Genomic DNA, 25,615 nt, shown 5'->3' with positions numbered 1-25,615 from the left:
GTTCAGATGAAACCATGGCAATAGTCTCATTCACAGTAATCAGATCGTAAACACCCAACGGTATTTACATTCCTATTTTATTGCTTAAGGTAAAAAGAAAGAAAGGAAGAATTGCTAAAGGTCTTATTCTCTGGGCCTCAGTGGTTTACATTTCTGCTGTCTTTCCAAGAGGTAAGAATAAAATATTGTTGGCTTCCCATCTACCAAGTTTCAAGCGAGTCTACATTTCGGGACCTTCCGTTATAAGGACCGGTGGTGCCTTCTTCGTTTGTTTCCAAAAAAAAAGTATAAAACACACTCAAGCAGGCACGCCTGCCAAAATACCCCAGATGCAAAAGCAGGACATTTTAAAACAAGCAAGCCCACAAGGGAAGTCATGCTATGCTGGGAACCCAGGTCTGAGTAGTATTTGGCCGGGAGCCACTCATATTATAAATGCTTGTCCGACTATCTTGGATAACTTCCGGCTGATGAAAGATGCTGCCTTTCTTTTCGAGAAGAATTTCACCTACTCCCTTGGCAGGAGGGAAGCCGGAGTCTATTGCTCTCACGCAGGCAAGGGCTCCTCCTCTTGCTATTAGAGCTCAGGAGCCCTTCCCCTCTGGCTTGTTCCTCTTCCTTTGCCAACAAAAGCCCTGCTGGTATGCAAACCCCCTTTGATCATTTCTGCCAGCCCGTATTACAAAGCAGCAAAACGTCAACAAAAGTCTCCCAAACCCGTTTCGGTTTGAAGGATCTTTGTCTTGGGCAGCTATTATTATTACGTTGTCATCATCCACTGCAGCTACTACCACAACTATTAATATTTAACACTGATAAAGCACCTGGTTTATTTTTATTTTTTAAGCATTGTGGTATTAAAAGACAAGACAGCCCACAGGATCACTAAACAGAGGCAATGAAAAAGGAATGGGGGTGGAGGGATAGGAGCGCCAACATTAGCACAGCTGCTCCTTCATGGCCAAGTTGGTCTCCCCTTTCCCATGATATTTTGCTCTCGGGTGCAGTCTTGGCACCCTGGCTGATGGCAAAGGCCAGTGTGTGTCTCCCTGTAGTCCTGCCACCCTCTGATAACTGGCAGAGAGGGGGTTAATTTAAAAAAATGTTGCCTCTACACCTCTGGATTCAAATTCTCTCCACTTAGCAGAAGAAGAAGAAGAATAGTTTGGATTTGATATGCCGCTTTATCACTACCCGAAGGAGTCTCAAAGCAGCTAACATTCTCCTTTTCCCTTCCTCCCCCACAACAAACACTCTGTGAGGTGAGTGGGGCTGAGAGACTTCAGAGAAGTGTGACTGGCCCAAGGTCACCCAGCAGCTGCATATGAAGGAGCGGAGACATGAACCCGGTTCACCAGATTACTAATCTACCGCTCCTAACCACTACACCACACTGGCACCAGCATTGAACTATCTAATCCCAGGCTTGCTGTGACATCAGAGCAGGCAAGCCAATGGCACAGAGAGGCATTATTTTTGCCTGCAAAGCCTCACTGAGTATCCAGCAGCACCCAAAGAAGTGGGGCGAAGAGAAACCAGCAAAGAACATTTTATGAAAGGACAAAAATACAGCCCGTCATGTTAACAGGGCTTGCCCACAAGAGCTGGAAGGATCTTAAAGGCCATCTCGCCCAAACCTCCTACCCAAAAGACAAGACTCACAGATCAACCAATCTGGCATATCCAGGAAGTCCATTTCCAACTGAACTTGGAGAAGGTGTGTATGTGGAGAATGGAAGACAACAAAGTCCCAGGGTGAGTTATGAGCCTATCAAGCTAATTCCTGGCATCTGTGGACTACAAGGCACTAAAAATAAGAACAAGAGTCCTGCTAGATCAGACCAAAGGTTTATCTAGTCCAACATCCTGTTTCCCACAGTGGATAATCAGATACCTCTGGGAAGCCCAAGGGCAGGACGCCTTTGTTGTTGTTCCCCAGAGACTGCTACTCAGAGGCACGCTGCCGTCCATCGTAGCCATCAAGATTTGCAATCAGACAAAGTCACAAGACAATTCGTAGGTCTTTCAGGCACTCTCATTTTGCCCCAGGGACTGAGGGGACTGAGGACAATGTCAACCCAAATCTAGTCCTTTGGCTGTCAACATGGATTGACTGTGCAACCTTACAATCAGCAGTTTTTTGAAGTTCATTTGTTCCATATTTTAAAGCGAACAACAGGTAAATAAGCAGGTTGTGGAAGTGATTTATGTCCTGCATATTCTAGATTTTCTGTTTATACTTTTTGCACTGACACGGCAAAAAACTCTTCCAAGGAACAAAAAACAGGACTGTCCTGTAAGAAGAGAGTTGTCAGAGCACCCAGGGGAGCAGGGTCTGACGAAGTATATAGCTGCACACATGCTCAACAGCTAGAACATGCTATTCATCCGAGTTGAGAAGCACATTGCATTATTGCTTTGAGAGCACATGATGAGTCCAGCTTCCTATAGCCCAGTTTTCCATCTAGCCACCACCCCTCGGTATTGTCTGCATTGCCTCGCACCAGATGTCCAAGATCTCAGGTGAAGTCTTTTCCAGCCTGGCTACCAGAAATCATTTGGTGCTCTCCAACTATTGGTAATGGTGGCTGAGTCTAATTGGTGTTGAAGCCCAACAGCATCTGGAAAGCCATAAATCCCATATCCCTGTTCTACATGCAAGGCATGAGCCCTGCTGAGCCCTTCTACTTCCTGTACCAAAGCATGATATTTCCACTAATCCAAAATCTCTATGGAATTAATTCATAGTACCCAAAATATTTTTTTTCATTAGCACGTAAGAGTTACCATGTCAAGGCATCTGAAGGACAGGGGGGAAAGCTCCCTAAATTTATTTCTTAGAGGTTCAAGCAAGTTGAAATACTTTATTGTCACTTGTACAACTTGTATACAGTGAGATGACACAATTTATCACAGATAAATAAGATAAATAATTAGAAGTTATCGCAGATGCTTTGGGAGGTGAAGATCTTTCTAGGGTTAGCACTGGCCACCGCTTTTTTGTCCACAGACGTCATGTCTGAAACGTTCGCATTTGCAACATTTCCCAAGGCTGACAGTTTTCCACCAAGATAGATTTACAGCAGGCTACGACTCGTAAGAATGCTTTGCTCGAAAGGTCACCCATGGGTTGAAGCAATATGCTCCCAGCCTCCTCTGGCATGGTCTAAATTCTAACCAAGTGCAAAGTTTGAAGGAAAACGTATGGCAAATCTGAGTCACCCGGCATCAAAGGATGACTAAGCCGGTCGCATTCACAACAACAAAACACAGATTAAGACCTTTGTAATCAAAGATACAGACAAGAACGCCAGCAATAATGGAACAACTTTCATATTGGCTGCACTTATTTCAGACATTGGAATGAATCAGCAATGGGGAAAATTACATGTGTCAGAAATAAACTGTAATCAAAAAAAAAAAAAAAAATTCCCCAGCGCAGATAAACTATAAACCAAGAGCACACATACTCCTCAAGCTAAGCATACTATACACGTATGATAACAAAGTGTTTGGGGATTCCGTAATGATAGCACTGAGTCAATTAGCAGGTACAGTCAACTCTATAAATGTTTGACCCAAGTAATGTCTCGCAACAAATGTAACTGATCTGTAGAAAACACAACCTGAAAAAAGAGACAATGAACGTGCTTTTGTAAACTAAGAAAACCTTTAATAAAAATTATTTTAAAAGCAAACAAACAAGGGGCACAGGAACACAGCTGTCTTACATGTAGTCAGTCCATTGTTCCACCTAGCTCAGTACTGTCTACACTGGCTGGCAGCAGCTTTTCAGGATTTCATGCACAGTATCTCTCCCAGCCCCACCTGGAGATGACAGGGGTTGAACCCGGGGAATTTCTGCATGCAAAGCAAATACTCTGACATTGAGCTACACAGACATGCTCGGCTTTCAGGTATTCCACTTCAGGTGGCTGATCGATGGTCACCTCGGCATCGAATGATTGCCCTGTCCTCCAAAAAAATCAGCATAGTAAACCACCCAACATTGTGCCAATATGGTGGCATCTAGTGTTGATCTCGATTCTTTCATGCTCCAAGACACCAAAAGCCAAAACTTGTCCTCTCTTTGCTCAGCCACTGCCCATCCTAGTTCTTGCCATTGGCTTCTCACAAAGCTTGCCTTTTTGTTCTCAAGAATTTTCTTGTATGCTGCTCTGCTCCTTCCCATGTTTTCCTTGTTGATTTCAGGTTTCCCCCGATAGATTCTAATAGCCCTTAGCAGATCTCTCTCTGCATCCTTGCATTGCCCAGCAAACCAGCCTCTTTGATTTCTCTGTGTGCTGTTTGTAGCATTGGGCTTGGCTAAATAAGGTCTGGAGAGCATGCTGATTTGTAGGAAATCCAAAACTGGGTTTGCTGAGATGTTTATGAGGCTATATGTAGGTGTATATATAAGTATATATGTCAGATATATAAGCTAGGTGGCCAAATGGCTCCTTCAACTGGCGTTACAGTCGCCAAAACAAAACACCCAGTAGCCATTTGGGGGCCAAGCAGCTTGAAAGTTGTGTTTTTCAATATGACTTTTTGGTTCCTGAAATTCGTTCTGGTTGCGGAGATAAAAAAAAATCATGGATACATTTCTACAGGGTTCGTTGCTAATGCATAAAAACAGTCAAGATCCATGGATCCCCAGGCACACACCTCCAGATGGTGGAGACATCAGACGCCATCCTGGCACCTGGGCATATTCCTTTGGTCACAAGCAACCAATAAAAGGTAAAGGGACCTCTGACCATTAGGCCCAGTCGTGACCACCTCTGGGGTTGCAGCGATCATCTCGCTTTATTGGCCGAAGGAGCCGGCATACAGCTTCCGGGTCATGTGGCCAGCATGACTAAGCCACTTCTGGCAAACCAGAGCAGCACACAAAAACGCCGTTTACCTTCCCGCCAGAGCGGTACCTATTTATCTACTTGCACTCTGACGTGCTTTCGAACTGCTAGGTTGGCAGGAGCAGGGACCGAGCAATGGGAGCTCACCCCGTTGTGGGGATTCGAACCACCAACCTTCTGATCAGCAAGCCCTAGGCTCTGTGGTTTAACCCACAGCGCCACCCGCGACCAATAGCCAGGTTCAAAATGCACCTGGCAAATTTCAAATGCTGCTGATCCCCTATTGTTATTTTCTGCACAAAAACCTTTCTCTTTATCTCTAGATAGATTTTTTAAAATATTTCAAATCCGTCAAAAAGAATCCAAGTTATATATTGGCAGATCTTGTTTAATAATGTAAAAATTAATTGCGGGGAGAACTGTCTGCGTAAACTTTTCACTAGTCATTAAAAAGAAAAAAGAAAAAAATGATTGAAGAGCTCCCACATGATGGAATGCCTTTTGGAACGGGAGTCACGTTTCTCAAAGGACATTTATTTGCCGCAGCTCTCAAGTGGATTAGCAACAGTGCGATGGAATGACGGCCGATGGAAGTGGTCCATATCCCCAAAGGGCCGCAAGGGTCAGGCTAGAGCGCTGGGATACAGGTCTGGCATTCTGTTGGGGTTTAAATAGACAACACAAAAGCCAGCAGGACAGAAAAGTGACAGCTGAGAGACCAAGAATGTTTGCACAAAGTGGCTCAAGAAGCGATAGCTGGATTGTGCTTCAGGGGGAAAGGAATTAATGGATGGGGCTTTTTGGAAGGCAAAGTGGATTTACAACATTCATCCATCCTACTGGAAACGCCGAACAGAAGACAGCATCTTCTTAACTACATGACAAGGGAGAAAGGCTGTCCGGGTGGACAGAGAAGATATGTGGAGATCAAATTACAAAAGGGCAATTTGGTAAATGGAAGGCATTCATTTGTTTAGTCACCAGCAGCCTAATGCCAAGATGGGTTCAATACTACTGCACTTCACACAAGGCTACACCATGCACTTAATTCAGTAGAAGTTAACATTTAAAGGCTACAGGACTCCGTACGAATACGGGAGGGAAGGGGAAGATTGCTGGAATGTGTGAGTAAAGGTGCAGATTGATAGTACATGATTTAGATGTTTCAGTTTGGCGATTCTTTGGTGTGGCAGAAGTCCAGGAAGCAAACTGAATGTTGCTGGTGTGTAACCAAATCTCTTTTTTTGCTCAGAGACATGCTCAAACTTACTTATTGTAAGTTTAAGTTAAGTCTGCTGCAACTGGATTTCTTATGGACAGTGCCAAACCTGACTGTATGGGATTTGTGACCATTTGCTTTCAGTAGCAGTAAGGCTCTGCTGGATGAAACACAATTGCCTCTGGTCCATTTTGGGGGAATCCTGCAACGTGTTTAGGTTTTTATTCTGCAAACTATACACTGGAGTTCTCCTCTGGATCAATGCTGAATAGAATTCCATGACATTGGAATTATTCTGAAATATGGGAAGTCAAGGTGGGAATCAACATGACTGACTTTTTAGGATTTGGCTAAAATCCTTTAAAATATTTCTTTTTTAAAAATGCCACAGCATGAAACCAGATTAATACTCCAGAAAAGGTAACACTCCAGAACAGGCAGTCAACCAGGCAGACTATATAAGGAACCAGGAAATCAAGATACGATTTGGCTAAAGCTAATTGCGCTTCCTGATGTGGTGTGATGAACCTTAAGAATAGTTGATTAAAAAAGAAATGTTTAATTATTACCACTCACTCTATCGGCTGTGCTGTGAGAGCATCAGACTGCCTCAGTGGGAGAGACAGGAAGCAGGGCTCATTTTACCAGCTTTGCTGGGAGCCCAGCTCCATCAGGCCCCATCTGCCCCCTGAATGTGTGCCAACTGGTCTTTATAGAAGCAACTGTTTAGAAAGCAGCGCCTGAGCTTGATTTTCATCTTCCTCTTCCCTCCCTGTCCCTCTTCCCTTGCGTGCCATGCTTTCCTTTTTCTTCTTCTGAAGACTGTAAGCTTGTAGGCAGTGGGTGTCTTGTGAAAAGCAGGGTACAGTTGCTCTTAAAAAAATAATTTTGTTGGATGCTAACATTGGGAAAGGACTGGAACAGAGCAAGGTATGGAATGGACAGCTGCGGTTTTGACTGCTACACAGAAAAGGCCAATCAGATCACCACCACCAGCGGAACGGCGTCACATCAACATGGAGCCACCATGACAGCAATAATCATCATCATCATCATCATCATTTTAAAGCATTCACAAATGGGGCATTAAATAAGGAATGCAAAGAACTATTCTCCCCCCTCCACTAGTTCCAGCTGCATGACCTGGCCCATTCACCATGCATGCACCATCTGAGATGAATATTATGATACTGGAGCAAAACAATCCAGCTTTCTAGGGCAGTTGATCCTGCTCATTTGGCAGCATTCTCCAGCAACCAGCCTAGGGAGGGGAGGCTAGCACCATGGCATCATGTCCCTGGCTCAAGACAGGCAGTGCATTTGACTTCCCGATGCTCTCGTCAGTCTCTTGGCCTCTGCCGTCCTTGCATCCTACACAGTGACCTCTCCACTAACTGGATAAACTTGCAGTCAGAGGGGGCTTATTAGGGAAGGCGCGATGATCTCACCATCTTGTCAATAAAGCACGGGTGAGGAGTGGAGGTCTTTTTCAGTGTCAACCCCAAAAGGGGACCTTTTACATAAGCCTGACATCATGGAAGCAGAACAAGGGAGCCTCTCAACTCCGTTCTGGGAATAAGCAAAACAGATCCCGTCCTCCAGCCCTCGCCACCTTCCGTGTGACCCCCAAAGAGGATCTTCTGGATTATGATACACTCAAGCCATTCATCTCCACAACATGGGAATTCCCAAGAGCTTGAGAAACAATTAATTATATCAAAGAGAGAAAGAGAGTACATCTGACGCAGGAGGAAATAAATATGGATTTTCTTGTTTGGAGACTACTGGTGTGGTGTGGTGGGGGTCAGGCAGCCCTCCTCTACAAAGAACACACTGCTCCAAAGTGACTCCTCGTTTTTAATTAACGTTTTGAAGGGGGAGGATTTTCTCAAGACCTCTGGAGCACAACGTTTAAAAAACAGTGGGCATGGGTCACAACGTGATGTTAATCTAAGCGGCCAACACCAGCAGATAAGAATTATCCGGTTTCTCAAGAGCAGCGATGATTCAAATCCAAAGAACTGTACAAACAAAAGGGGGCTTTAAAAGATTTTACAGGCAACTCCCCGTGCGGTGAGTTCGAGTCATGGGCGACCACGCACATGCGCACTGCCACAAAATAAATCAAACCCCAAAGTGGCCCTCAAACAGTGTGAAAACAGCTTCAAGCAATCCCATGAGCCTTTTCCATTGCAATCCCATGAGCCTCTGCGCCAACCTTTGAGGTCTGTGGAGGGTTGGAGTTTGGAGGAAGTCTAGTAAGTGCTGATGGTTTTTGAAAGGGCTTTTCCAAGGTGTGTTTCCAGAGCTGGACATCAGTGTCCGGACTGAATGATGTGGGTTCCAGACACTCCTTCAGGTATAAAGGGCTGAAGCCATTTAGGGTTTTAAAGGACAGCACCAGCACTTTGAATTGTGCTCGGAAACATACAAAGAGCCAATGTAGACCTTTTAGGACCAGCTTTTTGCATGTTTCCCTTTTTCTACTGTTGGGGAAATTCATGCTCTGCCATCAGGAGCCAGAGCAAGTTGTGTATTAATGCTGACCCATGCATCAGGTAACAAATGCTCACCTATGACTAACCGGGAAGATGCTTCGAAGCGAAGCTGCTATTGCTTCCCAGAACCACATGATTTCCCAGGACCCAGGAAATTCTTGGCTATAACACTCGAGTGATCTGGTTCTAAATGCCTGCGTTTCCGTTCTCAAGCCCAGGGGTCACCAACCTTTTTGGCCCAATGGGCCCATTTCAATTTTTGAAAGCGTGCTGCGGGTGCTGGTCAAAAATTAGCTGCAAAATAATTGATGGGTGTGGCAGAACACAAACCTTACCATGGGAAGTGAGCTTAGCCCTGCTGTTCCTGATCGTGGAGACCACACTTTATTGACTACACACACACACACACACACACCCACACACACACCCACCAGGGCCGGATTTAGGTTTGATGAGGCCCTAAGCTACTGAAGGTAATGGGGCCCTTTATATGTCCAGCTGTCCTTTGTCAACAACAAATTGCCACTGTTTTTTGTGTTGAATATATGCTATGTGGTAATTTATGGATCTAATTACATTATAGGAGCCAACGCAACACAAAATACTGTTGCTGTATGTAGGTTTTATCTTATATTTTGGAAATGTACATCCAGGTTTTTTCCTTTAAATGTTTTTGCAGCCCCCAAGAGGGTGGGGCCCTAAGCTACAGCTTGTTTAGCTTACACACACACACACACACACACACAGAGAGAGAGAGAGAGAGAGAGAGAGAGAGAGAGAGAGAGAGAGATGGATGCTGTCTATAGCAACAGGGAGCATTCCTCAGTACAGTGGTGCCCCGCAAGACGAATGCCTCGCAAGACGGAAAACCCGCTAGACGAAAGGGTTTTCCATTTTTCAATGCGCTTCGCAGGACGAATTTCCCTATGGGCTTGCTTCGCAAGACAAAAATGTTTTGCATTTTTTTCGCTCCCCACCCCCTTTTTCTAAGCCTCTAAACCGCTAATAGCCTTTTAGCAGCTAATCCGCTAATCCTTTAAGCCTTTAATAGCCTTTAATAGCCGCTAAACCACTAATAGTGCTAATCCGCTAATGGGGTTGGCTTCGCAAGACGAAAAAACCGCTAGACGAAGAGACTCGCGGAACGAATTAATTTCGTCTTGAGAGGCACCACTGTACCTGGAAAAATATACAAGGTGGCTGCAATACACTCTCCTTTCACAGAAATTGCTTTGAAGGCACCGGCACAATTCACCCCATATCTTTCTTTCTAGGACAGCTAGAGACTTACTTTTTAAGAAAAGAAAGAAGCTTTCCCAAGCATCATGGCACCCGCTGACTCCTAGCTGGCGCCCCCTGCTCTAAACATTTCCATGGCACACTGCAACTTCAGCAAGAACCTCTGGCCTCCCCCACCCCGAGCAGCTGCCCCCAAATGCCTCAAGGAGGCCCAAGTTAAATGATGCTCAGAGCTAACCAGTCAACTCTGGCAAGTCAAAACCGCTTACAGGCTTATCTGCAGTGCAGAGTTGCCTTTGAGGACCCCAATCATCTCTCCGCATCAAAAGGAGCAACGCAATCTCCATCCACCATAAATACTGCAGCAGCAGGCAGCTCATGTTTGCTAAACAGCTGTGTTTGTTCTTGAGGTTGCAGGTTAATTAGATTTGTCTCCGATCCTCCTTTGCTTTTAAAATTAATGTTTGCCAAGCGTATTGTGGAACTATATATATGTATTTAAGGACTCACTTGAAAATAGAATTGGTTCCGGGAAGCCTGATGAAGGTTGAGTGCGGCAACAACATCTGAATATCAAAACTGCACTGCGCCCTTTCCCAAAGTGAATTGTTTTCAATTTAAGATTAACACAAGTGGGTGAGAGAGAATCGCAGAATTGCTGAGTTGGAAGATGCATTTGGATCGATGTGGTGCTGTGCTACCTTAGTTGCAAAGTAGCATTGCTTTCTCCCAGACACACTTGCCCAGGTATTTCGAATCTTCTCCAGAAGCCCTTCTATAGGTTCTTCCACTTACTTAACTGCCAATGCTGCTTATCAACACAAGTTATAGGACAGGACAGGATAGGGTCTCCTGAGTACAACCCCCCCCCCCAGCCTATGGAATTTTGTCCTGCAGGAGATGCATATGGCCTCTTCAGCAGAGGCGAGTAAATACATATCTTTTTACCTAGACTTTCAGAGAGAAATGAAGATTTAGGACAGGGTTATTAAGAGGACCACTGAAATATTTACATGACGAATGAACAACAACAAATTTGGATTGTTACTTTTTAATGTTTAACTGATTGCTTGCTTCATCTGGAATTTTAATTATAATAATGTTTTATTTATATCCCGCCCTCCCCAGCCGAAGCCGGGCTCAGAGCGGCTAACAACAGTAAAAGTAACACAGTTTACATATAATCACAATCAATTAATTAAAATACATATTCATTTGAATGTTATGGTTTTAATAGATTGATTTGCTTTGTTTTGGTGTTTTTATCACAAATTGTATTTGGGTGGGGGTTTCCTTTAATGGAAATCGCCCAAAGAACTTATACAAATGTAATGAAGCAAGCAGAAGATAAAAGAAAGTAATCAGATGATAGCAATCTCCAGGCTATTAGGAAAGGAAACCCAAGTATGTGTGGGCAGGTGAGATAGCTATATTTTATGAGCTATTAACCAGGGAAGTTCAATTACAGATGTCTCCAGCTAAAAAAAAAACGATCTTGGGGAGCAAGTGCCCAGCACCATGGACAGCTGCTGCTGCTAGCCAGAGGTTTAGATGCTCCTGTAGATGGGCGAGTGGTGTGACTCCGTATAAGGCAGTCCACACTTCTAATGAGAAAACACATCAACCTGGTCTCCTTCCTGACATAATGGCTTTCTATGTACAGGGAACATTATTGTGCGGAGGTGCGCTCTATCATATTGAAATCTTGGCACCCATTTTAAATAAAGGAGTTATCACTGCCAGCTGAAAAGCCTACCTATTTGCACAGCAAAAAGAAAAAAAAAAAAGAAAACAACCCAGGCAGGCAATATCTTATCAATTATTACAATAACATTTGCTCCAACGAAATTTTATCTTGATATTTTTAGTAGAGCGTGTTAAAAAACTTCCTTCCCCACTGATAAAACTCTTTCACAGGAACTTACTATTGTACGAAATTTGCTTCTCTGATATATAATACAGATTACCGGTACTTATCTATTTCGCATTATTCACTTCTTCAGCTATACGTCTGCACAAAACATATACATAATAGCTCCCATCAATGACCAGTTTTCCTCATTCATAAACCCAAAGACTCTTGCCTTGTTGCTGACCCAATGAGGTGCACTAACTATACATGTGCTGATACTGGTAAAATGTGCAGATTAAATTAATAAAGTTGATACAAATCTCTTCCTATTCTCTTTCATACAAAACAACACGGGTATTCAAAATATATTTGAAAGAATACTTTCTTTTCATAGCTTTTATCTATTTGCCCAGGTCTTGGGAGGAGTCTCCTGAATTTGTTGTTTATGTGTTTTACTTTTCATGGAATCATAGAATTGTGAAGTTGGAAGGGGTGTGTGTGTGTGTGTCGCAGTTGCATTGGCAAATGGGTGCTGCTGATTTGAACCCGCATACAGTTCACAGGGGGACCAAGCCCAACCTAACAAACAAATACCACTCCTTTTCCAAAATGTCTGTTTGATAGATTGTGGCAAGCAGAAAAAGTGGATTTCGCCTAATGAGTAAATGTGGAATCAAGCCATAAGGAATCTCAAATCCCAGGAGATGAGAATATATGAAACACATTTCCCTCCCACCAGCAGATCAAAAGCACTGTATTTCCACAAATAAAAGCCCAATTTAGCCTACATAATATTTAATTAAGGAAACATGACTGTACAAGGATTTTTACATTCAAAATGTCCCCTGAGTCATTTTATCATTTAAAATCAAGAACAAGGCTGTGGGAGTTTGTGGGAAAGGCATAATCAGGCCTGTTTGCTTGTTAATGCTGTTTAGCATTCCTACACATTTGGGGTCATAACTGACCCCAGAGGGGAATAAAACAAAACAAAAATTTATTTTATTTTTTAAGCAAAACACCACCCCGAATCTGTGCCACTTCATTCTTTACATACTTCCCTGCAAAAAGGCGAAGGGTTGTTTAGTGTGTTCCAGGCCACACTCGCAGTGTGAGCATGGATGTTTTAATTTTCAGGGTCTCTCTAAAAGATAGTAACTTCGGGTAGAACACAATGTTTGAATGCAAAATGCCTTCAGGAAGAGCTGGGAGAGCCTTGTCTGAAAACCTGGAGAACCACTAAGCCAGAAAGACAAATGGCCTGATGTCTAAGGGCTTGTTTACACTGACACTTGTCCTGTGTCTAGAAAACTGGGTCCGAAAGGTTTTTTTGTTTCTCCCACTGCTTTCTCTAGGAAAACTCACTGTAGGCCACTGAATTGGAACCAATGTCCATCAGACAGAAAAACCAATTGATGTTTGCTCTGATTCAGCGGTAAGCACTGTATTTTCCTGGGGGGAAATGGCAGGACAAACCAAATTGTTGGAAGGGACCACGAGGGCCATCCAGATTAAGATCCTGATGCTCTACTGACTGAGCTATCCTAACTCAAATGTGGATGAGCCCTCAGCATAAAGCAGCATTATAGGTTGTAAACAGCTAAATGGGCCAGTTTGCTCTTGCTTATAATGGGAGAGAAACAAAAGCACTGCACACCAAAAGTCACTACACTCAGAGCTTGTCCATACTTTGTTGTGGGCATGGGTTTGAGTGGTTTTCTGCTCGTTCCGTACTTTCTAGGCATGTTTCTAAGTGGTTTTCCATTTGCTCCACCACTTTACCCTGGAAATCCCACTCTTTTAGCACTGAATTGGAGCAAATCTCTAGTGGAAGTGTGCAAGCGCCCTCATTCGTCACCACAACAGCTAACTTAGCTATTCTCTAAAGTGTTTACTATCAGCACTGCTTGCAGACCACTTCCAGAAAAAAAAAGTTTAACTAAAAGGCAGCTTTCCCCAATTTAGGCGTCATCCAGTCATTTAGTACCACTACTGGCCATACCAACAAAGGGTGATAAGACTTGCAGTCTGAAATCAGCTGCAAGTACAGTCGCACCTTGGTTCTCGAACGCCTTGGTACTCAAACGTCTTGGCTTTCGAACACCGCAAACCTGGAAGTGAGTGTTTCAGTTTGCGAATGTTTTTTGGAAGCTGAACGTCCAACACGGCTTCCCATTGCGTGCAAAAAGCTCCTGCAGCCAATTGGAAGCCATGCCTTGGTTTTCCAACATTTTCGGAAGTTGAACGGACTTCCGGAACGGATTACATTGGTACCTCGGGTTACATACGCTTCAGGTTACAGACTCCGCTAACCCAGAAACAGTGCTTCAGGTTAAGAACTTTGCTTCAGGATGAGAACAGAAATCGTGCTCTAGCGGTGCGGCGGTAGCAGGAGGCCCCATAAGCTAAAATGGTGCTTCAGGTTAAGAACAGTTTCAGGTTAATACGGACCTCCGGAACGAATTAAGTACTTAACCCGAGGTACCACTGTACGTTCAAGAACCAAGGTACAACTATACCCAGGATAAGAAAGGCTGAGCAAAGGTGTAACCAAGTGAGAGCCAATAGGAATTCACACTGATGATGATGATTTTAAAAAAAATATTCAATTTGTATACTGCCCTATACAGTCAGGTCTCGGGGAGGGGGCGGGTTCACAGGATAAAATCACAGAATACATAACCAAAATCAAAACAGAAACCACCGAATAACCTCCCATGGCTGCCAAGGCGAGAAAAATGAAAACGACGGGATGCGAACAAAATGCTGAACCACCTCTTCCCTCAAAACACCCGCCCACCCCGCTGCACCTGAGTTCCACTTCTCCTCACCTTGACGCTTCTGTGGTGTATCCGTGACGGCTGGCATTTCACACTGCTGGTGTTGCAGCAGCCCGTGCAACGCTTCACCTCCACGCACGGCGGCCATATCAGAAAGTTAGCAGACGTCGGGTCGATCTGACTCCGAGGTATCTCGTATATAACGGTTCGCGTTTTGCAGACGGCAGGAATGGCTTCCTCTGCAGAGGGGGAAATGGTGTACGCAGATAAGCAATGGCCTCTGCTCTGAAACAAGCCTGCCAGCTGTGTGCCGCACCCCCGGTCTGCGTGTGGCAATGCTAGGGGGAACCCCTCTCCCTGCTCTTGCAATATATAATAAACAAGAACCCTTGCAAGCATATTGGGATGTCCTTGCATTCTTCACCCATAAGAGCATTCAGGACATCATGAACGAAAGGATATACTGGCACACTGTACAGATAGCATGCAAGAATATCCTCTAACCAAGGAGATCTCTCCAAAGTCCACCATGGGACTGTAGGGAGTCTACTCTTCTTGTCCTGTGTGAGATATAAATGACTGTCACCGTATTTCTGCCTTCTGATCACACCTGAAATAACACACCAGCCTAGCTGTGATGAAGCTCTGCGTTTTGGCTTGGGGGGGGGGGGCGTATTTCAAATAAATAAATAAGCAAGCAGCACACAGTCCACAATGACTCAGGAACAATAAATGCAAAAATAAAAAGCAAAAGCAGTGCAGCTTTCAGTGGGCAGTCCTAGGTAGCAATCTAGGTCTACCTGATAGCAAAACAGGCTCCAGACAGCAATTCTGCTCTGTTTTAAAAGCAGCCTTCTGTTCTGATAGTTCAGATATTATATTTGATCTGGCAGAGGGTATCTTCAGAGCAAGGAGGCTGCTGAACCAGTTGTAAGAATGCACGTTCATAAAACACCGCTGTTTAAGGTCAATTAGTACCCATTTAATTCTAACACCCTTGCTTCTGCCAGAACATTACTATTAACAGTACTGTTTTTATTAGGGTGAAGATTGATGTAATATTTTAAAATAAATTGCAGCGACTTCCTCCCAGCTCCGCAGTTTGTTATGATACATTTTGTTAAGTTAAAGGCTGTGTATGATACATTTTGTTAAGTTGAAGGCTGCCTTGGGCATCAGCTTAGCCCTTAGGCTTTCCATTATTTAATTAACTCTTCCCAACGTGATCTCTGGGTTGCACCAGTCTGTGGCCGGCGCCTAATCTGAAAACGACTGAAAGGAACAGACACTGCACTGCATTTCCTAACTCACATTTCCACATGAGCATCCTGCAGCAAAAAAAATAATTTTCTGGATGAGCTACCCCACTAGAAGTTGACTGACTTGTGCAAAAGAGCAGAAAATAATAATTAAAAACTGTATGGGGGGATGTCCTCCTTGGGTTTATAATAGGCATGGGCAAACTCGGCCCTCCAGATGTTTTGGGACTACAACTCCCATCATCCCTAGCTAACAGGACAAGTGGTCAGGGATGATGGGAATTGTAGTCTCAAAACATCTGGAGGGCCGAGTTTGCCTATGCCTGGTTTATAAGGTCATTTTTCTTTCTGCCCTTAAAAAAAGACTCATTTTTCAGGACCAGTCCTTCCATCCCAGCCTCGTGGCATATTTTTAAAAAAAATAGGTTTGGTTTTCCCATTCCTTACCAACACTTCTTTTCCTGCGAATAGGTCTGGGACGATTTTCTTGCCCGTGTTTGACAGAGTGAATGCTGTGCGGTATCAAGTTTGTCTCTGACGGATCATCATATCCTAAAAACGAGACAACAAAACAGTCAGCCCTGTTTGTTATTATTTATTTATTTCAAAGAACCTACTTCATTTGAATATATATTTTTCCAATTACAAAGGAGCAATACATTAACCAACATTAGCCTTCATTAAGTCTCTTACACACATCCACTTTAAAAGAGTCATTCTATGCCAGAAACAAGAACCACTTTCCTAGGAAATCATCCTTGAAATTATTTGTTTTACATACATCATTTATACCTCTCCCTTCCAGCTCCACCATTCAGGAAGTGGCTTAGCGGCAATAAACGCCATTATGTTAAAAAAAAAAAAAATCTAACACATACCTTTCCAAGAAATATCAGGAAACCTATTTTATGTCTACAGGCAAGAAACAGATTATTTGCAAAGTACTTGGGAGTCAAATTCCAAACTAAGGGAAGCAAAATTAACTGCTCTAACCACAAAACTTCAGGATGCAATTCAGGCCTGGAGGCCAGAGATTATTTCCATAATGAATAAACTCTCAAGCTCCAATCAGAATCATCTTTTTTTTCTTTCTAGAATGGCTGAATATTGGGCACTGCATCTGTTTTGCTACGAGAAGGGTTCATACTCACCTGTAGTATGCCAAGTTTCATTAAAAACAATAAAAATTACAACATAAAAGTCAAAAATGACAACATGAAAACATAAACAAGACCACAGGGCAAGCAATTTTGTGCGGGCTCAAGTATCCTACGAAACAGTCATATCTTAACCGGCTACCACTGAAAAGGTGCTACACTGGAAAGAAGCACTTATTATTAATAATAATAATTTTTACTGTTATTTATTAAATTTGCATACCATCCTTCACCCACAGATCTCAGGGAGGTACGCGGCATAAAAATACAATATAAAAACACAAAATGCAGAATAAAAACAAAGCAATAACCCTCCTTCTCACAACCACATTTTGAATAAAATAAGATATTAATCAGCCCAAGGCCTGGTTGAAGAGGAACCTTTTCACCTGCCATCTAAAGGTTTATAAGGAAGGCACCAGGCAGGTCTCCCGGGGGCGAGCATTCCACTAGCAACGGAAGGAAAGGCCTGGGCCATATGTCACACTAAGACAAGCCTTGGCTTGGCGCAAATGCGCCAGCTTCCAGAAATGTGCTTGCAGCTGCTTTGATCCTCCCCAGGTCATCTTTGCTGCCGTGCCTATCTATTTCCTGTTTTTCAGCTTGCGGTTAGTCTGGAGAGACCTAAACCACGAGCCTGGATTCCTACAGCATGCAATGCCAAACCTTAGTCCTAGCAGACCAGCGAGCAGCAAAGCATTTGCAAAGGGCTCTCCAGGAACCTATGCACTGGCTCACCGTAGCAGAGCATCACTCCTTTGCTTCCCTTGTCCCATGAGACTAGGGCCCTACAGGATTTAACCTCCTTCCATCGGGCCTGTAAGACAGAGCTATTCCGCCTGGCCTTTCATTCAGCTTGATCTTTTATTTCCCTTCTCTTCCCTCCTGCTCCCCTTTTATGAAGATCCACTCTGAGACCCCACAGCTAATTCTCCCCTGGCCTCCTCGCTGGCCCAAGTAGGACCAATTCAGCCAGCTAGCCCTGGGGATTATCTAATTGATTTTTGAATTTTATTGTTATTCATGTTTTTATACAGTGGTACCTTGGGTTAAGTGCTTAATTCGTTCTGGAGGTCCGTTCTTAACCTGAAACTATTCTTAACCTGAAGCAACCCTTTAGCTAATGGGGCCTCCTGCTGCTGCCGCGCCACTGGAGCACGATTTCTGTTCTCATCCTGAAGCAAAGTACTTAAGCTGAGGTACTATTTCGGGGTTAGCGGAGTCTGTAACCTGAAGCGTATGTAACCCGAGGTACCACATTTTATGTTGCTTTTATAATTAAGTGTTTTAAAGTGTTTTAAATTTGTTGTTAGCTGCCCTGAGTCCGGTTTTTGAAGGGTGGGGTATAAATAATTTGTTGTTGTTGTTATTGTTGTCAAATACCCCAGCGGCTTTGCACTCATGCGACAAAGCACTGGAAGGTGGGAGTAGGTTTGCTTCTACCTAATAGCTAATTGTGAAGAAGATGCTCTAAACCAGGGGTCAGCATACTTTTCCGCTGGTGGGCTGAATCGCCTGTGCGCGTGAGCATGCACACGCCCGCCGATCTTTCTGCACTGGCTTTCGGAGCCATGGCGGGGGAGAAGGCAGTGTCTGTGGCTTCCTATTGGCTGCAGGAGCTTCCTGCAGCCAATAGGAAGCTGTGGCTGCGTCCCGGAAGTCAGTCCCTGCGTAGAGCTAAAGCGGTGCACCACGTTGGTTTAGCTCCACGCAGGGACTGACCAAGTGGGCGCCAAGAGCCGGTTTAACAGAGAAATACACAACAGAGAGAACATTCTATCCCCTGCCCATGTTTTTGCATGGAGGTTGGGGGGCGGGTATGAGATTGTAGCTGTTTGGGGATATTCTGCGCACCTCTATGCAATTGCATAGTAGATAGGGTGCCTCTTCTGGCTCTGTCAGTGCTCTCATGTGCTCTCACAGCCGCCACCCCACCCCCAGGGGGAAAAGTGAAAATCATGGAGTAAGCCTATGAACATGCAACAGGGTCTAATTTATATAGACACTTCCCCGAATATACGGACAAAGAAGGTGAGGCCAGGAAGCACAACTTCTTCTCCCTCTCCACACAGTCGCAATCATATGAACAAGAATAATTTATTATTTAGACCCCACCCATCTGGCTGAGATTCCCCAACCATTCTGGGCAGCTCCCAACAGAATATTAAAAACACAGTCAAACATTTAAAACTTCCCTAAACAGGGTTGCTTTCAGATGTCTTCTAAAAGTCAGATAGTTGTTTATTTCCTTGACATTCTACATGGTGGGCGCCACTACCAAAAAGGCCCTCTGAACAAGAGCCAGTTTGATTCCCTCCCCCCTTTCTTTTTTCTTTTTCCTCTCTTTTCCTGTGATGAGGCTGCATTTTAATATTTTAATGTTGTATTTTAATCTTGTTTTTAAGTTGTATTCATTCAACTTGTTTTTATTATTGCTTGTTAGCCGCCCTGAGCCCGGCCTTGGCTGGGGAGGGCGGGGTATAAATAAAAATTATTATTATCTGTTATTGTGTGGCCTTTCGCCTGCACAATTTACTCTACCACCCATACGCACACTCGTGATCATTGATACCAGTCAACTGATCAGAATACTTTACACTCCTGAGGATACCCCATTTATTTATGTCACAATAAATTTAGGTTTAAGGCAACAACCAATGCCCTGCAATTCAGGAATCTCCGCTAAAGCATCGGCTAAAGTAAAAGATGACCATTCAACCTCTGCTTAAAAGCCTATGAAGGAGATGTTTTGGACTACTAGGTCACTGATGTGCCACAGATATGCTAAGACAGGCTGGCTAGTAAACATTTTTATGGGCAACTAACTTTTGCAGGCTTGTTTGCAAGGTTCTTATGCAACCTGTCCATAATGTAGGAAATGCCAGATTCCATATAAAAGCACACAGAGACCATGAAAAGCTACGGATTAGGCCTTGTTCCTGCTTCCATCAGCAGCACAAGGTAAACTTCACAGAAGAACAGGGTGTTCGTGGCAATCCCTCCCAAGAGATGCCAGCCTGCAAATTTACCTGTTTAAAAATGTACTTGTTTAGACAGGTATTTGCATACAACTCTCCATAAAAGCTGGGTTTTATGGAACTTAGTGGCACGATTACAGCATGTAACGCTGTTTTACATGAGATTCATATTTTTTATTGTTCTGTGAGCAGCACAAAACACTCTGGTCTTCCTTTGGGAAGGCCAAGTCAGAAATACTGCCTTAAACACAAGAGTGTGAATCTTGTCTCTTTAATGTAGATTAGATGGGTAAGACTGTCTTTCTTATAGGGAAGGCTCATCTACATCTAGCCTGACATTCTGTTCTCACAGAGGCTAACCAGATGCCCATGGGAAGCCCGTGAAGCAGAACATGACTGCAACAGCACTCTCTTATTGTAGACCCCCAGCGACTGATACCCTGGGGAAATAATACACAAGCCATCGTGTTTAGTAACCATAATGACTAATGGCCATTGGTAAAGGTATAAAAGGTAAAGGATCCCTGGACGGTTAAGTCCAGTGAAAGGCGACTATGGGATTGTGGCGCTCATCTTGCTTGCAGGCCGAGGGAGCCGGCGTTTGTCCACAGACAGCTTTCCGGGTCATGTGCCCAGCATGACTAAACCGCTTCTGGCACAACAGGACACCGTGACGGAAACCAGAGCCCACAGAAATGCCGTTTACCTTCCCCGCCACAGAAGTACCTATTTATCTACTTGCACTGGCGTGCTTTCATGACTTAAAGGTAAAGGTAAAGGTACCCCTGCCCATACGGGCCAGTCTTGACAGACTCTAGGGTTGTGCGCTCATCTCACTCTAGAGGCCGGGAGCCAGCGCTGTCCGCAGACACTTCCGGGTCACGTGGCCAGCGTGACGAAGCTGCTCCGGCGAGCCGGCACCAGAGCAGCACACGGAACGCCGTTTACCTTCCCGCTAGAAAGCGGTACCTATTTATCTACTTGCACTTAATTGTGCTTTCGAATTGCTAGGTGGGCAGGAGCTGGGACTGAACGACGGGAGCTCACCCCGCCACGGGGATTCGAACCGCCGACCATGCGATCGGCAATTCCTAGGTGCTGAGGTTTTACCCACAGCGCCACCCGCGTCTCCGACTTACCCACTTTTAAAGTCATCCAAGGCAGTGACTGGTGAGAGCAAATTCCATAGTTTAACTACGTGTTTGGCAAAGAAATGCTTCCGTTCATCTGCCCTACATCTGTCCCCAAAGCGACTTTAAGTCCTGAGGGTTTCCTCTCATCCGAAAGACAACTTAACCCAACAATGCTACTCCTCGAACTGAGGAAGTGCATAAATATATGAAGATGGGACACTATACCTTTAAAGCACATCCTCCCCCAAGAATTCTGGGCAATGTAGTTTGTTAAGGACATTGTGTGTATGCATTTGAAAGTTCCTGCTTTTCCAGCCAATGAGATTTTAAACTATGGACCTTCTACATGCACAGCATGTGGTTCCACCTCTGAGTTATGGGCCCTCTCCAAAACAAACAGTTAATAGCAGTGTGGAAGTGTGCATTTCCCAATGTACAGTTATCAAGGAGAGTGTTGAACAAACAAACTCTTATCAACACACATCCGGGGTCACTTGAGGCAGATTTCAGAGGCAGCAACACCCTTTTAGAAATGTGTGGGGCCGCCCTTCTTGTTTCAGGAGCTTCAATATTTGTGACGAACTCACTCACTCTACACATCCAGGTCTTTTTATATACAATTAAATGGGCTCTGAGGTTTGAAACCTAACAACATTTTTATGATGCATGAAAAACAATCACCAAAATCCACTGGAGTGTTTCCTTGCAATATAGCCTTGAAAGTGGGCTATATATTTGATCCTTACAAGATGATTACGTTCTCCACTCCCATGAATGAGATCACACCCACATTTGTCCTACCACCCTCATGAGTGGTCTTCATTAATTCCAAGATGCACAGAAGTTTATTCAGCAATCATAGAGGGCAATTTGGATCCCAACCAAAGCTTATCGAACCCAGTTCAAACAGATAAAATTCTCAGTAGCCATGCATCTTTCTACTGGTCCATATCACTGAACTGAAATCCAGGCACGCCTCAGTGTTTGATACTGCAATGCTGGTCTTTGACAGGCTGTGCTTAATAAAAATGGTTCTGTAGAACCATTCAGGTTGTTCCACATTTCAGCCTCCAATATTGAGCAAATTGTTAAGCCTTCTAGGCTCAGAAGAATACAATGAAGGACTGGAGGACAGCAGATACTTTTAGCACAATTCAGTTAAGCACTGAAGAGGATATTTGCAATCAATTTGGAATCAACACTAGCTGCCTCTTAGCCATCAATCCCAGTTTTAAGATTCTGCTACTTGCATACAAAGCCTTAAGTAACTCTGGAGTAGGGTACCTGAAAAACAGTCTTCCTCTACTCCAGGGGTCAGCAACCTTTTCCAGCCATTCCACCGCCCCTTAGACCATGTAGGCCAGACTATATTGGGGGGGGGGGTTATGCACAAATTTCTATGCCCCACAAATAACCCAGAGACGCATTTTAAATAAAAGGACACATTCTACTCATGTAAAAACACCCTGATTCCCGGACTGTCCGCAGGCTGGATTGAGAAGGCGATTGGGCCGCATCCGGCCCCCGGCCTTAGGTTGCCTACCCCTGCTCTACACTGCCTGCTAAGGTGCAATATGATTGGCTAATGCAACCCAGGTGGTTTTGCCACAGCCTTATTATTATCTGCTTGTGGTTAACACAGAAGCAGGGCTTTCTCATCAGTGGCCCCAGTGTTGTGTAATGCCCTCTCCGCTGAAACAACACCATCTCTATCAGCGTTGGCATTCCACCAGCTGGTGAAGAAAACTCCTATTTACGCAAGCATCCTATGCCCTCGAACACCCTGAAGCCCAAACCCAGGGCTCCATCTTCCCATTTTTTTTTATCACAAGACCACAGAGGCCATTTTAGTTGCTGTGATCTCTTCACACCGCAGTTCCCCCCTCACAAGTACTTTTTCATGCACAGCGCAAAAAAATACGTATTTTGGGGCGCTGTGCAAGATCACAGCCCTGAAAAGCACTTTTTCCGGGGGGGGGGGGGGCAAATTGCATACAATCGTGGGTGGAGTGGAGAAGACAGGACCTCAGTTGTCGAACAGGAGGTGGGAGCACACTAGAAAGGCAGTATGGTATGATAGTTACAGCATGAACAGGTAAGACCCAGTTTCAAATCCTCATAAAGCTCATTGGAGTACCATGGTCCCACTATGATCTCTCAGCCTAATCCACCTCAGAGAATTCTTGGGAGGATGAAGAACTATTTACGTGGCCTTCAGCTCCTTGGAAGAAGAAAAAAATAGGATATAAATGTGAGAAATATATGAGAAGGTGGACTTTAATTCTGGCAGATTTTCAGAATGAAAGCCTGGAGGGCAGTGCCTTGTGATGTTTAATTATCATTGCGCAGCACCTAGCATAAATTTGATGATTGCAGCTCCCCCTCTGTGCAGTAACAATGCTGCCTCTATATACTATAAACTCTTCTGACTTTTTTTAAATAAAAAACCCCTCAAATAATTTGAGAACAAGAAGCAACTCGTTGGGTTTTCCTTTTCAGCCTCTCTGTTGCAGAACCAATCTTTTACAGAGGAGCCTTAACCTTTCAGAGTGGCATCTGAAACAACTGCAGACTCTGGGACTGCATCCAGACATGTCCTGTTCCTTAAATAATCCAACCACATGGTTCAAGGGCCATGAGAAAAAGCAAAGATAGAAAACTTGGCATTTTGCTTATCGGAAGACAATGAAGCAGTTGAGGAGACTGGCCAGGCAACCGAAAGCTAAAATGCGGGGAAAGAGATGGGAGTGAAATTAGCAAGATGCCAGCGCATTAAGAGCTCTTATTATCAATGTTGTGGTTTGCAAAAATGCCATTTGCAGCAAAATGGGGAATTTCAACATGACGATGCTCAGGGAATGCAACTGGCTGAGACTGGCTGTGGGCTAAAATCCGATTATCTTGATGCAAAGAAGTTTCATAGGGAAAGTTGAGACAACTTGGTAGCAGTTTATAAGTAAAACGAGAAACTAACAAGAAGCCTGAATGTACGTATCTTGTGGGGGAAACCAAACCCTTGTGATTTCTCAAACGTATCTTGTGATTTTGGGGAGCTGATTCATCATGTTGAACATTTTGAACACCTGATCACCCTCAAGTGGGTGGAAGGCTGACTCATCATGCGATATGTTTATAGCATGATAACGGGATCATTTATATCTGGAGCAATAAAGCAGCCAGAATAAGAAGCATGCATGATGCAGCAAATATACATATATTGAGAAGTGAAGCAGGAGCCAATGGAGAGAACAAAAAAAATACTATTGTCATTTTATATGCTGGCCATTAACCACACGTATCCTCTGGGAAGTTCACAAAAAAAAAAAAAAGGGAAGAGAAATCTATTATGAAACAGAATAATGAAATACGAATAAGGCTGATACAAATATCCACATAAAACAGCATCAACAGCAAAAAAAAAAAAATGCCTTGTAAAAACCATTAAAATGCAGCTAAAAATAGTATGGATTAAAGCACAGTTGCACTGAAGCATAATTTAAAAGGATCAAAGGGTGTGAATCTGGATGGACTACTGAACAATTGAGAAAGCTGGTATGTGGTTAGAGAGAAAGATTAGGGCTGGAATAAGCTTGTGTTCAGATCCCTGCTCAACCATGAAGCTACTAGCTGCATAATTTACTTATATGGTTGCTTTTTTTTTTTTTTTTTTTGCCATGGCACCTCAACGCAGCCTGCCATTATTTTAAACAAATAAACACAGACGGACATTAAAACCAGCATTCAAACAAAAAAAAAACCCATCAACCTGATCCTGTGGGATCTGCTAATGTTCTTAAGAGCCTCTGCCGGCCAGTGTAGTCGATACTGAGGAAGATAGACCAGTGTTGTGACTCAGCGTAAGGCAAAGTTACCTATGGTGTCTGTAAGAACAGGCTGCTAAGACAAGATGGGACCGTTGGTCTGACCCAGGAGGCCTGTTCTTATTATCTCTCTGTTCATTCATTCCCCCACCTTTTTCTCCAAGTAACTCAATGTGGCATGCATCGTTTTCCCTCCTTCCTAATTTAATCTCAACAACAACCCTATGAGGGAGGTTAGGCTGAGAGGCAGTGACCGGGCCCAAGGTCACTCAGTGAGTTTCATGGCCAAGTGAGGACTTGAGCCCTAGTCTCCCAGGTCCTAATCTAACAAGATAACCACTATACTCTGCCAGCTCAACAAATTAAAGATAAAGGTAAAGGGACCCCTGACCATTAGGTCCAGTGGTGACCCACTCAGGGGTTGCGGCGCTCATCTTTCTTTATTGGCCAAGGGAGCCGGCGTACAGCTTCCGGGTCATGTGGCCAGCATGACTAAGCCACTTCTGGTGCACAAGAACAGCGCACGGAAATGCCGTTTACCTTCCCACCGGAGCGGTACCTATTTATCTACTTGCACTTTGACGTGCTTTCGAACTGCTAGGTTGGCAGGAGCAGGGACCGAGCTCACCCCGTCGCAGGGATTCGAACCGCCGACCTTCTGATCGGCAAGTCCTAGGCTCTGTGGTTTAACCCACAGTGCCAAATTACTTGCACGTAATTAGAATTGCAGAGGGCAGAATTGCTTCCTGATACAGTTGGTTGAGGTTTAGTTTATTCTCTGGCTGATAGCAGTTCTCCACGGTCTTTTCCCAAACCTGCT

General features: G+C 44.1%; 1 protein-coding gene across 6 annotated transcripts in view; it reads right to left on the bottom strand.

The window, feature by feature from the left end:
• Positions 1–25,615, bottom strand: part of PDGFA (platelet derived growth factor subunit A) — a 63,847-nt gene that overhangs the window by 7,476 nt on the left and 30,756 nt on the right. For 4 of the 6 annotated variants that reach the window (XM_083413800.1, XM_083413799.1, XM_083413797.1 and 1 more), the window contains exons 3-4: positions 16,154–16,258; positions 14,499–14,686 (exon numbers count right to left, since the gene is read on the bottom strand). In XM_083413800.1, coding sequence (XP_083269926.1) covers positions 14,499–14,686; positions 16,154–16,258 — 293 coding nt within the window. Of the gene's footprint in view, positions 1–9,209; positions 9,398–9,747; positions 14,687–16,153; positions 16,259–25,615 lie in introns of those variants that run through there. The other 2 variants (XR_014504931.1, XR_014504930.1) reach the window with 2 other exon arrangements.

This window comes from Podarcis tiliguerta (assembly GCF_965153285.1).
Source record: "Podarcis tiliguerta genome assembly, chromosome: 14".
Taxonomy (NCBI): Eukaryota; Metazoa; Chordata; class Lepidosauria; order Squamata; family Lacertidae; genus Podarcis; species Podarcis tiliguerta.
The sequence above is the reverse complement of the archived record's forward strand: the minus strand, read 5'-3'. Positions and strand labels throughout refer to the sequence as shown.